The sequence below is a fragment of the Lichenostomus cassidix genome, chromosome 8 (genome assembly GCF_008360975.1).
Source record: "Lichenostomus cassidix isolate B80296 chromosome 8, HeHo_3.0, whole genome shotgun sequence".
Classification (NCBI taxonomy): Eukaryota; Metazoa; Chordata; class Aves; order Passeriformes; family Meliphagidae; genus Lichenostomus; species Lichenostomus cassidix.
The window spans coordinates 24,403,207-24,418,275 of NC_139489.1; the positions used below are offsets into that span (position 1 = coordinate 24,403,207).

Genomic DNA, 15,069 nt, shown 5'->3' on the forward strand with positions numbered 1-15,069 from the left:
GGCTTAGTGAGGTGGAAGTGAGGGGTTTTTGACAACTGAATGGGAAGATGTCTCACTTGCTGACTGAGGAGGTGGTACTTACTGTAAGCATGGCCAGAGTTTAAAAAAAAAACCCTGAGTTTAACAGATTTAGAGCTAGGAAAAAAACCCCAACTATTTGTGCCCATATTTCAGAAGAGCTTTAGAAATAGTTTTAGTTCTCAATCTTCCCTCAGTCATGAATCCAGAACATCTGGGATCCCAGAAACAAAAGCATCAGGTTTCCAGAGTGGAAAGAGCTCTAAGACACAGGTCCAGAAGAATTTTTAAAACTCTCGAAAGCATTTCTGAAATCAGCTCCCTTTCAAATATGTGGCAAATACATTAAAGTGGGCTTTGGATTAGTTTTACTGCCTCTTGATAAAAGCCATTCACACCTTTGATGTGTTTGAGGATGGCAGCCATCCCAAATGCCTTCCCCAGGCCTCGCCTCCACCAGGAAGTCTCCCTCTGGCTCTCCCCAGGAATGCCCAGATGGGTTATCATCTGTCACCTCCCCAGAGGTGACCAACTCGAAACAGCCACCTCTGGGGTTACAGACACAGTAGGTGAAAGCAAAGATTTCTGAGTGTTTAGGGTGTAATGGGAAACATGGATAACCCCAAGGCCTGTGAGAAGCGGGAAGAACAGCAGGGATGTGGACTTCTAAAACTGGCTGTGAGTTTAATCCTACTGGATTTCAATGCTATGAATCAAAGCACTTCCAGTACCACCCTGTGCTCACCCACCTTCTGCTCAGCCTGGTGGCTCTGGGGAGCCCTGGTTATTTGCCTGGCCTGGAGGACAGATGGGTCCATGAAGTTTCTCAGCAGCTGCTGGAAGTAGAAAGGGAAATTTTTTGAAAGACAGAGGGAGAAAAGAAAACTTACTGGTGGCTTGGAAGGGTTTGAGTAATGAAAGGCACCAGTGTGACAGGCAGCTGGGGCAGAGGAGACTAAGTAGTCCTTGAAAAGAAAATGGTGACTCCCTTGTATGAAAAGCAGATAGAGCTTTGTGAATGTTGAGGCCAGAAGGAGCACCAAGAGTGCCCATGTGCAACTTGCCAGGCTAAGAAAAGTATTTTCCAACAGCTTCTCAAGTTCTGCCAGCAAAAGCATCATCCTTGAGAGACTCACAGGGGGACTGTCACTGACAGTACCAGATATGCTGAGCAAGTCCAGGAGTGGAGCCTGCCTGCTTGGCAGTGCTGTTTTCCTGCAGAACTGGTTAATGTCAGTGAGACTGATGAACACTCCACAGTAGTTAGGGGATGCAGTGGGATGTCATGGAGAAAAGTCCATTGCTAAATATTTTGATTTGAGGAACAAAGAAATGAAAACAACTGGCATTTTAGCAGATGGGGGAAAAAAGATCTGGAAGCAAGAAGAAAATCCTGCAGAGAACGAGGCATGACTTTTTAAAACAGCTGCAAGATGTTCTTCTTGGAGGATGAGAGAAGCACGTTAGGAAAACTCTGGAATGGACCTGGTTCTTCATGAGCACATCCTCACGCCAAAGAGTATCATCGTCTCCATGAAGCAAACCAGCAAAATGTGGGAGCAGCTGCAGCTCACACGACAGCCAAGCCAGAGACACGACCTCTAGGAGACCATCAGCACCACAGACAATGAAATATGCACCATCAGCAACCAGAGTCATCACCTAAACAGCTACAGAACTACTTAAGACGTGATGCAGGGTTTGGGGTGATGCTCAGAAACCTACTCCAGATGCAAACTGGGAAACTTTGAAGAAAATTATGTCTGAAATGGATTAACCCCTTCTTGGGACCAAGAGTCTGTCTACACTGGAATGGGGAAAGTGACAAGCCTGCAAAGGCAGAGCTGTTTCACTGAACCTAGCTCATGTGCCCCAGGCAGTAAGTATACCCAGCAGAGATTTTGGACCAGTCTTTTGCCTTACTTAGCTCCAATCCTTGAAAGCTGACAGAGGGAGGGCCACAGCTTCAGCCTCTGCGTGCTCTGGGTGAAGAGACTCTGTTCCTTCATTCTGACATCTTGCCACATCCTCACCCATTCTAAACAGTGTAAGAGATGGAAGGGATATCCCCAACACTGCAGCTTTCCCTTTGGATGATTTATATCCACTTCAGTGGCATCACAAGGCATAAAATGGGTTCTTTCATCTCTTGGGGTTTCATTCTTTGCTATGAAGAACCTCCAAGCTTTTTTCTTGCTGCTTGCTGAAATGGATCCCCAGGCTCCACCAGAGCTATCCCATCCCAAATTTCCATCAGTCTCCAGAAACCAACACAGCCCTTACACGGTGTAGCCAAGGAAAGGACTCCTGGAAGAGGAGTCGTATTCACTATCCAGCCCCTGCATGTGCTTTCCAGTCCCAAGTATCACATCCAACAGCATCCCTGCTGCTGCTGGATTTTCTGCACTTATGTCACTACCCATCATTGCCTATTCAACAGGACACTTCCCATCCCCTAAAGGATGGTGTGGCTTGGAGTGCTGAGACTGTTGAATCTCTGCACATGTGAAAGCTGCTTTACCTACTTGCCCAAGAGCAATTTCTCCCAGTTCTCCCCTCTGGCACTCATGTGCCAGGTGTGAAAACCAGTTCAGACATTAGACCCCACTGCTCAGCACTGGCAGCATGGAAAAATAAAATCACTGGCTGATCAGCCAAACAAGCAGGTGGGAGTGGTATGGACAGAGGCAGGAGAGACAAGGTACTAAACCTGCCCAGTGCTCCCAAGTGCCTTGTTAGTCTGATTTATGTTTAGCTAATTGAGAAAATGACTCTAACTACACAACCCAGGCCCTAATTCAGAAAGGCACAAGCTTTTTAGTGTCTCTACCTGTGCCTTAAAAGGCATGATTTAAACCCTGTAACTAACAGGCTGCCAAAGGCAAGGATTTGAAGGATATGATGTCCTATCATGCCGAGGGGATAAAGCTTGGCTCACTTCTCTCGTTACTTGGTCTTTCCCCACTGACATACAAGTTCTCTGCTGGGACATAAATCAGGGAAACCATGAAGGAAACCAGTCTCGTGCCCCATCAAAGGAGCCAACATTCACTTTAATGGGACCATGCAGACCAGCCTAAATAGGGCACTTAACAAGCATGTGGTTTCTATAATACCAGCCCACATCTCCACACCCTGTTTGCACTGCCACTGGCAAAACGCTTTGTCCATTACACGCCACACCTGCTTATATCCATGGAATTAGGAAAGGGACCATGATATAACACCAAAGTGTTGAACAGAGGGTTTCTGGGATGGACAAGCCTGCAGAAAAATTTTAGCTATCTCTCAGCAACTGCATGAACCCTTATACACAGCTATGGCATGTGCAAGAGCTGAGCACAGAGAACCAAGGCACTGTTACACAGAAGTACCAAACTTGGTCCAGGATCACAGATGCTTGAAGATCCCACATGAGGTGCATCTGGTGAACTTCTAGGCCTCAGGCTGGGACAAGCAATATTCATAAGGTGTTTAATCCAGAACTGAACCTTGACAGTAGGGTGTTAGGAACAGTAAGTCTCTAGGTTCTACTGTCCTAAGCAGAAAATACAGAATAGACAGAGTCCAAGCCAAGGAAGGAATCTGATAGTGTTCTGCCCCTTTTTTTGGCTCCAGAACTTCCCCAGAGGTTAACTTTCCATGAGCAATCCTCTCTAGCATGTTCTTAACGTAGCTGATCAGGAAACACAGTACCTCTAACCACTAGGCCAGTCTCTACATTTCTCTTATTAGTTTTTCCTCATTTGGTTCCGATGGGATCCAGGCCCAAAGGAAAGACTCCACTGCATCCAGAAGGTATTAGGAAGAAAAATGGCTGATGGACAACCTGAGTCCCTCCCCAGACAGCTCCCCTAAGCTCAAACCTCTTGAGAGCCCAGCTTCATCTGGCTGGATGTACAATCAGATTGGGGGTTGTCCAAGTGTTTTACACCACGCACCACACATCCATGGGAACCCCAGGCTGAGTCATGACCATCTGTGCTCATTTAAACATTTCTTGACAGAGGAGGGAGTGCTAATCCTGACATCCTGGCCAAAAGGCAACATGGATAATTATACTGTGCTTTGTAACATTCTCAGTGGTGTACATTGGTGTTTTCCAGTTCTTCCCATAATGGTAATGTGGTGATCCAACACAGAAATGGCCATGTTGCCAGAGGAGAGTCCCCTGTGCCAAGCCCTGCAGTGTTACTGTCAGACATCACACATCTCTATTTTCCCTGCTGTGGGTGTTCAACCCCAGGGCACTTCACACTCAGATTTTCACCTCTACCTGTGCAAGATGTCGTCACTAAAAATCTACCCACTCATTCCTGAGCTGTGCTGAGCTTTCCATTTTTCCATTCTTCTGGAGATACACTGCAACAGTGGAGTGGACAGCACACCTGGGACAGCACAGCCAAATGTTGTAACATCAGCTACTACAAAGGTAAAACCGTCTTTTGCATGAAGAGCCTGAATTCCAACAGTTGTCTTTCCTTCAAGGAGAAACAAGAAAAAGCCCCCAAGCCTTTTGTTGCACCAAAATCATCTCCTGGCATTTCTGACCAGCACACATGTTGTTAAAATTAGGACTGGACTCCTTGGCTCCGGCACAGGGGGAATGTTAAACCGGCACACTGGCACCCATCAAAACATTTGCGAACTTCCAAAGTGGAACTGACACCATGGTAGTGGTTTATATCACACGTCAGAGAAAGGCTTCATAACTGAGATCAAACAAGTTAACTCTTGAGCTCCCTGCCTAGCAAGAGCAATCTAATGCTGGGCTGCTATTGTTATTCCACACGGCTGTTTCATGTGGCTTCCAGCCAGTCCACTTCACTTTGCAGGCTCAGAAGTTAGACAGGGAGAACTGGCCAGAACTTCAACAAGGGACTTGTAAGAGAACAGGAACTGCTGATTGTAACAGCATCTTCCCTCTCAGGCAGAAGCAGCACCAGCACTATCACAATGGTACACAAGTTTTCAGCCTTTAAGCAATTTTGTTGCATATAAACTTATTTCCTTCTAGGAAAGTCATATTCTTAAGCAGTTGTCAAAAAGATCTTTGGATTCAAATTTTTTTGCCATTTTTGGAGTTCAAACAATAATCTTACCTATTACAACAAAGTGCAACCTGTAGAAATACTCTAACCACATTTTAGCCTACCAAGGAACCACAAATTATATGCAAAATGGTGTCCATGTGATTTCTGTAAATACCATTTGCAATTCAACTCTTCTGTCAGAAGCTCTTCTGTGTGTCCCTGACAAGCTGAGCACATCTGTACTGAGGAACAGACCTATTCTCTAGGACTTTGAATCTCGTGAGGAACAACTGGGGACAGCTGCACAGGATGGAAATGAGAATGGTACAATTAAATTATTACTACACTTAACTGGTATCCCATTCTGAAAACCATCATGAGGTTGCTACAAGGTGTCCTGCAACTGCAGACACAGCAAAGAAGTCAGGCACAATTTTCTCGTATTACCAACAAATCTTCTGCTTTTAGGTCAGGTCTTCCAGCAAAATAACAGGGAATGCAGTGTACCAGCAACAACAGAGCAATGTTTCATATGTATTTCAAATGTTACTTTGGAGTTAAGATTCTAACTTCAATCGGCCCAAATTATGAGTGGCTGCTCTAGGAACCATATTTATCCCACTTTCTCCTGCGTATGGAAAGCACCAGGAGAGATTTTCCATCGTTTCCATGAGCCAATTAGTTGAAAAGATTCCTGCCAAGCTGTATCCTGCCATGTCTCTACTTCATACATTGCCATATTTTGGAACAGCTTTTTTGGAAGTTTTATTTTCACACAACGGAAAGTTGCCAAAGGACATATCTGATTCTCCCATTTATCATCTCCTGTGGAAAAAGAGTCTTGGATCCATGTATTAGTCTCAGATATCACAACTGAAAGTAAACACACTGCGTACAAGATGCACTGATTTATTAATAGAATAAAACTGAAATGTAGTGACATGTTTTTCCACTGTTAAAGCCATAGAGACAATCAGTGTCCCATTTATAGACCCGGTGGTGTCATTCAGCAGCTCATTCATAAGCTCAGACCAACACGTCCAGGTCAGGTATTCCAGGAACCATTTCCACACTTCCCTGTTACAAAGAGGTTAACTGTGAGTGCAGTCCCCACGGTTTGCAGCTGCAATCAGTCTGTGGGAGATTTTCCTATGTTCTCTTTTAATTCCTGAGACTTTCTCCACCTGGAATAGCTTTTTAAAGCCTTTCAACAGCAATAGAACAAATCAGCTGAACTTTTGTGGGGTACTAACCTGTTCTTCAGGCAAGAAAATGCATTTGAATGTTCTACAAAAATAGGCTCATTTCCAATACACTGTGGGGATTATTCATTACAGGCTAATTATTGGCACTTTGAGGCAACTACAACAGAGAAAATCTCTGCAATGGAACAGCTCTAAATGTAACACACTCTCTTTTGTGTGTTTCTACTTCTACATTCTGCAGTGTCTTAAACTGTAACCTATCATTTTTGTTAAACCATAGCAGCTGTGATTTCATAGCTAATAGTGTTATCAATGTACAGCTTCATTATTCAGCATTATCTGAAAGGAACAGGCAAAGTGATAAATACGAGGTATTACAACTGGCTTTGCAATTTGCCTCAATATGCAAATTTCCTTTAAATCAGGAAAGAGTATCCTCTACGAAGGCAATTAAAGTAAGCACTTGTGTTTCACAGCATGAGAAACCGTTGGAAACTAATCCCTTATGGATATAAAGGAAGACAAACATCCTATTGCAGTTGTCAGAATGTGTTCTGAAGCAGACCAAGCTGTGATGTTTTCTCCTGTAGGTATCTATCTCTCGCATGCTGCTCAGAAAGAGCATCTGTGACACTCAAAGGTGGAAAATCTTTGGACAAGCCCTACTGTTCACTTCCAAGTGTCCTGTTTCAGGAAGGTACAAAAGCCCATGAAGAGCTGGGCAGCAGAACGTGAATGTACACCGGAATGACGATGACAGATGGAGAACCCCAAATGAGTCTTGTGGAATGAAAACAACCTTTAGAATTTGAAAACAATATAAAAAGAAAAGAGAAATGAAGTGCATATTACTGGCACTGCTGAAGCCCAGATACAACATACAGCCACAAGCCTGCAAGAGTACCTCACCCATAACCACTGGTTTATCTGCATCCAGCAGTCATGTAGCAGAACAAGCTGGGGAGCTTCCTGAAGTCACATTTACTGCCTGAGTGTGGCTGTCCATTTTGGAGAGGGATTTGGTCCTGGGGTTTTGAGACTGTTCAGAAACTGCAGGAGACGCAGCAGCATGGTTGGCATGCTGGCTCTCCTGCCCCCCAGCACTGGGAGCGGGGTTCTCCTTGGCTGTCCCAGCCTGGCTGTGTGACTGGCTGGATTGTCTCCCTGCTTCCACCTCCGGCTGCTGCAGCATCCGCTCCACCTCGATCTCGAGCTCCAGGTTTTCCTCATCTGCCTCCACGTCCAGCTGCTGCATTAACTCCTCCAGCTTCCTGGCCTTGCGGAGCTCGTTCTGCTGGATGATGGTGCACAGGTGCTCCGTCAGGTGCTCCTTGATCTCCGTCTTGTGCTGCAGGTCCAGCTTGGCTGCCACATACTCCGACTCGGCCTTGTCGTAGCGCTTCCTGCAAAACCATCAGCATTCCTGGAGGGTTAATTCTCACAGCACTTCACAGCCTGACATATGGACAGATACTTTAAGGATGCCTGGAACGCCACGTGCTCTGCAATGCATTGTGCCAGCAGTTCGTGACATGCTGCCGCATCAGCAAGAGGGAAGTAAGTGTGAATTGATCAAAACTTCTCTGGACATTTGGGCCTCTGCTGTTGTGTATTCCAAGAGTTAACTTGCTCAGACTGAATCACAAACACCCATTTTTACTGCCTGTTTGAAGAGATGCATCACTAGCAGCAGAAAGAACCCATCAGAAATGGCAGTGCTTTCACACTTCTAATGAACACCCACTCACTGAACTGAAACACCACCAAGCAGTTTGGTGTTTTTCTAACCCAACCACCCCTCCACAGATACAGATGCTCAACGGAGCACACTGACATTTGGATTATGTGCTCTTCTGGCCACCCATATACATGTTCAGAAAATCAGGAGCAGCACAGATGGACACAGCACATGACATCAATACAGATGTAGAATTTTATTGCAAGCATCCCTCCCGACACTCACCTCCTGCCAATTTGCACTTCCTGTCATGACAGATACAGCAGAAAAGGAATATTCCAAATATTTATTGAGTTAACACACACAGAATATCTAGCACTTTAATGGTTAGTGTCCACATTAGTGATGCATCTTCCACAACATCAGTAAATCTGTATATTAATTCTAATTAAAAGAAAGATAGATGCAACCTTGGTCGTCAGGAAAGGGAACACAAAAAGGCTTTTGCAGCATGACTACTGAGCACTCATAAAACTAGTATTAGTAAGGTGGTTGAATAAAGAATCCAGCTCTTTTATAAAAACAGATTCCAATATCTGCTTAAACAGAGTGACAGAAGGATAGGAAAGGTCCTTTGCTTGGTGAAACAGAAGGAAATAAGACATAGAAAAGCCTTCCCAAATATGTTCTTTTACATAATAACCACAAAACTTTTTCCCAGTTATAAAGGCTATGTCTGGAGTGGGCAGAAGATGCCCACTTATGTTTCCCTCTCAAGGAAGTCAAGATTGCTCTGGGTCAGATACCTGAAGTGGCAAAACCAATGCAATGCTAGAAGTATCTGCACAGTTAAACCTCTGGGCTGAATTCACACATATTAGTCACATCATATTTACAAAAATTCTATTCCACAGCAATTGTCAAATGCTGCTAACTAGGTATGTGCTTGGTACTATTTAATATTGCACTTTTTGACCCACTGAAATGCTTTGTGTTTTAGCCCTAGAACAAAAGGCAAGTACTAAAAAATTGCTTTAAAAGACTCCATTTAAAAGTAAATTGGCTTTGGCTCATAATGCATAAAAACTAAAACACTGAAAGTATCTAACTTGCATTTACAAATCCCTCCCTCAAGAAAACACTTACTAAATTCATGAAAGTCATTATGATTTTCGTGAAGTCTACCCACTTGTCCTACCAGCATCTCCTTTTGCTATTGTCATTAAACACTGCTTTCCTAATGTCAAGAGCTGCTTGTGCTCTTCAGCCAGAAAGCATTTCAAATAGATATATTATTACAAAATTTGGGTCAGAAGATTTCAGGAGCACTTAATGGTTTTAAAAACCAGATGAAAATCCATTGAAATGTTTTTCCTCATGAGGACATGAAATTCTGTATTCACATGCAATCAGCTACGCTAACTACAATTAATCTTAGACATTTCAAATGATAATTACACCAAAGAAATCTTAATTTCTTTAGCTACCACTGTTATTTTTTTCAAGACTAATTACCATGTTTATTGGCCTGTGGTCAACGTATGGCAGAAGTCAGAAGGAGAAATGAACATTTAACATATTGAATAGTGAACCCAAAACCGCAAGTGAACATTTCTGCTTTATGAACCGGCTGCACAAACATGCTGTTGTTTATCTACTGATGTTGTGGTTTACCCACAGCTAATGGGGTGTTCCCATTAATTTCTTGCCTTTAAGGAACTCATCAGAACCAGAGTGATTAAAGGCACATTGTGAAAGGCAAAAGTTTCCCTCTTCCTTCAATTTTTGGTCCTAGTTACAAAAGCACTTCAGCAGGATTACATGTTTTAAGCTTAATTGGTCCCATTGATTCCAGCAGGACCAGAGCTGTCATCAACAAGCAGATTTCCCTGAACAGGACTTTTATTTCAGGACTTTCATTTCAGGACTTTTCAAGAAAAACCTCTTTCCCCCAGAGAAGAAATAAACAACCTTGAAACAATAAAACAGGACCTATGTCTTGTGACAGCAGTCTCCAGTCAGAAAACCTGCTTCAGTTCCCAGATTCCAAGGGAAAAATTAGGAAATAAAAAGCATACTTTCACTTCCAATCTGAAAGCCCCCCAGACTGTGACCACTTTAACTACATGTTATTACAGTGACATGACTTCATTACTGCCTCAGTGACAGGAAGCAGCCTTTTCCTCTCCTCTCAGGCAGGGCTATTCCCTATCCCCCCTCCCTGGGTGTCGCTTACCGGGCATAGGAGTAGTCCAGGCTGGCCTGGTCAATGCGGTTCCTCAGGATTCCAATGTCAGCAGACACCATGTCATCCAGAGCCTGCAGCTCCTTCTGAATCCTCTTCAGTTTCACTGTTTCAGCTTGAGTTCTTTTGGATCTGCAAAAGGAAGATGATTTTTTTTTTTAAATTTCCTTTTCAAGCCTCTCTTATTGACATACTGGGCCCCATTTCATTTGCAGAGCAACTTCTTTAGGACCTATTCAGAAGGTTTCTCATTTATGGTGTAGGGCTTTTGATCTTTTTTAGCATCCACAGGGATCTAAAATGCCTGCTATTAAAGGACTACGGCAAAATCACGTAATGACTATAATCAAAGTGCCCAAAATGGATTGTGTTTCTACACTGTGGAAACACACAAGAAGCTGCTGTATCTAAGTAGTTCTCAGTGTAAGGAAACAGGAAATGGCTTGGGGGGGAAGCGAGAGGGGGAAGGGTTTTTAGCCCAGCAAATATCCCCTTTCAAAGAAGCCCAGTTAGTAGGGGCCAAAAAGTCACCTAACCTAAGCTTGATTTCCATTTTGTAAAATTATTCCCAAAAGGCCCAGCCAAATCCCAATGAAGTGAATGGAAAGTTTTACATCAAACACAAAGGATTTCAATCAAGCCTTATGTAACCTTTTTCAACTTGGCCTATTCATTCCTAAGTCCTGAAAACTAAATGCTGCTAAGGGCAACAAGCTTTGATGGATTTGACTCCCAAGCAAGTTAAGTGACTTTCAACAAGCTTTTATACCAAGTCACTTTGCCATCATTCATCATCACCAGCAAAATTATGCTTCTCATCCACTGATTTACACCCAAAGCAGGTACCTGAAAGCAAGACTAGGTGTGCAGGCAGTGCCAACATCTCTCATTACACCAGCTGATGCAGGTGGAGGGAAACAGACATCCTGTGGTATTGCTGGGAGCCTGAGGAAGGCCTTTGAGTGACAGAAATAACTCCCTAGCTATCACCTTCCATGTCTTTTCTCTCCTCAGGCTTTGGTTCAAGGAAGAACCAAGCCTGGTGGCCACACCCATATTTGCTGTCCTACAGTGACTCAGAATAAAGGCGCTTGTGTTTTATCTCTGCCTGGCAAAGGAAAACAAAATTTTCAGGATGTTAGCACAGTACAGGCTGTGTTCACCTGTGCTACGCTAGGGCTTTGATGGGCAGAACATAACATAAGTCTGGGAGAGAACTGCAAGCCTGAAAGCTTCACACTGCTGTCCTTGATCCAGTGTAATCAACATTTCTCCCTACAAACCTTGCCTTCCCTGTAGTCTTAAAGCACCTTGGTGGACAACACTGTACAATGCCTTAAAGCCTGGCCATTGAAGAGCAAGAGCTAAGTGAGAACATGTGAATTTCTGTATTTTCTAGTCATCCACTGGTAAAACAGTACCTTCTTAAAGCTCATCATCTTCTCTTTTCAACACTTTTCACACACTAATGAGCCAAAAGTCCAAACAGAAATAGCTGTAGTTTCTTCTCATAGGTTATGGATCAAATAAACTTCCCTTAAATCCAGCAAAAACAAATCAGGACCAGAACAGGGACAAGCATCTGAGCACCCCAACTTCCAAACATGACCTCACTAACAAATTCAAGAACTTCAGCTAATCCTTAAGTTGTGTAACAACTTTTCCATCTGCGCACAGAGCTGCAGCTTTGGAAGTGTGAAAAGCTTAGTCACAACTTCTTAGCCAGCACTTGTCATCAAAAGGAAATGTCCATCACAGCTGCTCACACAGCACAGAGAGGAGGAAAAAGTGATATTTAAATCAAGATATGCAACTGGTTCCAGATGAGAAGCAACCCCTTCTCCAGGCTCAGCCCCTACCTCTCAGCAATGGCTCTGGCCAGGAGTGCCTTCTTGCGTTTATTCTTCTCTTCCATCAGCCGCTGCTCTTGCTGGAGGATTTCCCATCGGGATTTTTCCTGCCTGCTCATTGACAAGAATATCAAAGTTAAAAGAAAGTTCATTTCTCTCCCTGCTCCCATATAACACAAATATTAACAGCCATATATTCTGGAGCAAACTCTTAAAAAAGTCAAAGGAACAATATATATGTTTTGGTTCTGAAGAAAGAAGAATCACCTGCAAGAAGCCATTCAGATCAATAAAACACTCCCAGATGAAATCTGTTGATCAGAACTAAAATCTGCAAAACCAAATAAGCTGCTGGTTAATTCAGGTCTCCTGGAAGAAAGAGCATGGAGCACTTTGTCAGAAATGGATGGAAGTTCTCATTTAAAGAATGCACTTCCTTATCAGGTAGAAGCAGTTTCAAATTTCTCACTGGATACTACAAGTTGCCATCTGTTCAGTCTGCCAACAAAGCCTCTGTTTTGGAATGTTTTTCCATAAAACAGATTCTTTCACAGGTCTGCTTTACAGAACAGCCACCAAATAATTAAATTGATATGAAAGTCTGGTAAGAGTTATAATGAAAATGAACAACAAGGAAGAACAAGAATTCACTTTTGCCACAAGGGACAGACTGATATTGACTCCTTTTCCTAGGTTACACCTCCTAAGAGATACAGCCATGCCAAAGGATGGAAGGCCAGGTCTCAGGAGAGGGGGCACAACCTGCATCAACACAACTGGGCAGGATTTAGGAGAAACAAGGAACTGCTTTGCTGCTTTCCACCCCACTGTGTTCTTCATCCCTTCTCTCAAGGAGCCTGAACTTCAAAATACTCTAATAACTCAGCTGTTAACAAACATTTCTCCACAACAGTATCTCTTCAGATTTGTCCTCTTCACCCTATTCCTAAAACCTCACACATATAAATGTTTTTAGTAAGATTTAAATTCAAGCATCCAGGCTGAGATGAATCCAGCAGATTCAGGAGCTGATGGAGCTAAATGTCATTTTTTCTCCACAGTATGCAAAAACTCTCTGCAAAGCTCCAGCTGTCTTCTCCCCTGTCAAACAGTGTCTGTGTTTCTCCCACCACAAAAATGAGATGAACAGTCAATGATGAACTGGTGAGCTGCACCCACAGGAGGAATTTGACTTCTCAGAGTGCTGCTATCCTGGTGCAGGGACTGCAGGCAGGTGATCCCAGCCCGGAGCTGGAAAATTACAGGCAGCACAACCAACAGCTGCAGCCTCTCAAGGCCCATCTCTGCAAAACAGAACCTCCTGGATCCTTCTGAGTTTAGAATTTGAGAGAAGCCACGTGCTGCTTCTCCACACAGATGCTGCCTCACAGAAAAGGGAATGATTTGATCTCTCACAGCTTCCTATCAGACGTAGAAAAGTTTACTTCACAACGAAAGAATGAATCGACACAGAGCAACAAACTCCACCCCTTGATTTTACCAACTTACTAACAATTCCACTTTCTTTCTCTCCACTTGGGTGTTGGGCTTTGCAGGGCGGGGCTGGGCACTGTCCTTGCCATTACAAGACTCTCCCGGTGTCACTCCCTCCTGCTGCTCTCGGCTGTCACTTTGCTTTTGATCCCCAGGGGCAGGAGGACGAGGTGCTGGCCCGGGCTGCTGCGGGGGACAGGGCTTGGGTTGGGGTGCAGAAAGCAACTGCTCCGGAACGATGGGGGCTGCTCCTCCCTGCAGTCCCAGCTTCTGGCATTGCTGCTGGAGGGCTTTTTCCCGTTGCAGTTGCTTCCGAGTCTTGGTCACAGCCTGGGGGCGAGGCTGCTGAGGCTGCTGCTGCTGCTGCTGCTCCGAGGGCTCGTACAAATCTGTCAGTGGAGAAACAGGATTAAAAATGGATCTCAGTATCAACGCCCGACTCTGACAGAGCTTTTCTGGGCAAGCAAAACCCAAAATAAGGATAAAAATCACAGGAAAGCAATGTGGGGGGAAACTCAGGAGCGTGGAAATGTTTTGTTAGCCTAAGAATCAGGAATTTTCAAGGACACCAGCATCCCTAAGTGAGGAGAGGGAGGGATAAGAGGCCTGCACCGCAGCCTAAAGGAGAAACCATAGGTAGGAGTGAGGGAGCTCTTGGGATAATCACGGAGAGGCAGATCTAGGGCTAAGGCAGGCAGCCTGGTGGTTTATAACTGAAGTTATAAAGTGAAGAATGGGAAAGATCAAGGTGACACGTGGGCAAAGAGGAGGCTGGGAACATAAGTGGGGTATTGGAGTAGGGATGTGGGTGAAGGAGAAGGGGCTGGAGAGCCTGGGAATGTGACCGAGAGGTTGCAGCTGGTCAGAGGGGCTGGATGAGGGGAGCAGATGGAGATGGGGCTGGATGGGAGGCACCGAGAGGCTGCCTGGGAAAGCACAGGCGTTTGATGCAGGCATGGACCAGATGAACTGAGGGGAAGGACAGAGGTGTGAATGGAGGGGCTAAGGGAAGGGTTAAAGGTGTGGATGGACGAGCTGAGGGGAAGGAAAGGGGTTTGAATGGAGCGACTGAGAGGAGGGACAGAGACACGGGTGGAGAGGCTGTGGGAAAGGACGGAGGTGTGGATGGAGGGGCTGAGGGGAAGGACAGAGTTGCGGATGGAGGGGCTGAGGGAAAGGACGGAGGTGTGGATGGAGGGGCTGAGGGGAAGGACGGAGGTGTGGATGGAGGGGCTGAGGGGAAGGACGGAGGTGTGGATGCAGGGGCCGCGGAGACGGGGCGCTGAGGGGCGATGGGAGGCAGGTGCAGCTGCGGGGGCTGACGGGGTGCCGAGGTCCGGGGGTTCCTCCGCGCCGCTCTCGGCCCCTCTGCCCCCCGCTCCCCGGGCACTCCCGGCGCGGCGCGGTCCGTACCTGGGCGCTGCCCCCGCAGCCGCCGCAGCTCCTCCTGCGAGAAGCCGGCCCAGGCCTCGGCCATGGCGCTCCCTCCTCCCGCCGCGCAGGCCCCGCGGCTGCCCCGCCACCGCCGCAGGCGAACGCCGCGGAC

The 15,069-nt window shown here is 45.3% G+C and overlaps 1 protein-coding gene across 4 annotated transcripts; it reads right to left on the reverse strand.

Annotated features, from left to right (window-relative positions):
* Nucleotides 1-5,944: 5,944 nt before the first annotated feature.
* On the reverse strand, nt 5,945-15,065 carry GORAB (golgin, RAB6 interacting). Of its 4 annotated transcripts, none has more exons than XM_085068493.1 (5): nt 14,937-15,065; nt 13,543-13,912; nt 12,039-12,140; nt 10,171-10,311; nt 5,945-7,659 (listed from the first exon to the last, which is right to left on the reverse strand). In XM_085068493.1, exons 1-5 carry the CDS (start codon nt 14,998-15,000, stop codon nt 7,197-7,199), a joined length of 1,140 nt encoding a protein of 379 aa, XP_084924619.1. In that variant the 5' UTR covers nt 15,001-15,065; the 3' UTR covers nt 5,945-7,196. The 4 variants fall into 4 exon arrangements, with proteins under 4 accessions (XP_084924619.1, XP_084924618.1, XP_084924620.1 ...); XM_085068492.1 differs by having other exon boundaries at nt 13,531-13,912; XM_085068494.1 differs by having other exon boundaries at nt 13,531-13,877; nt 14,914-15,064.
* Between the last annotated feature and the right edge of the window lie 4 nt (nt 15,066-15,069).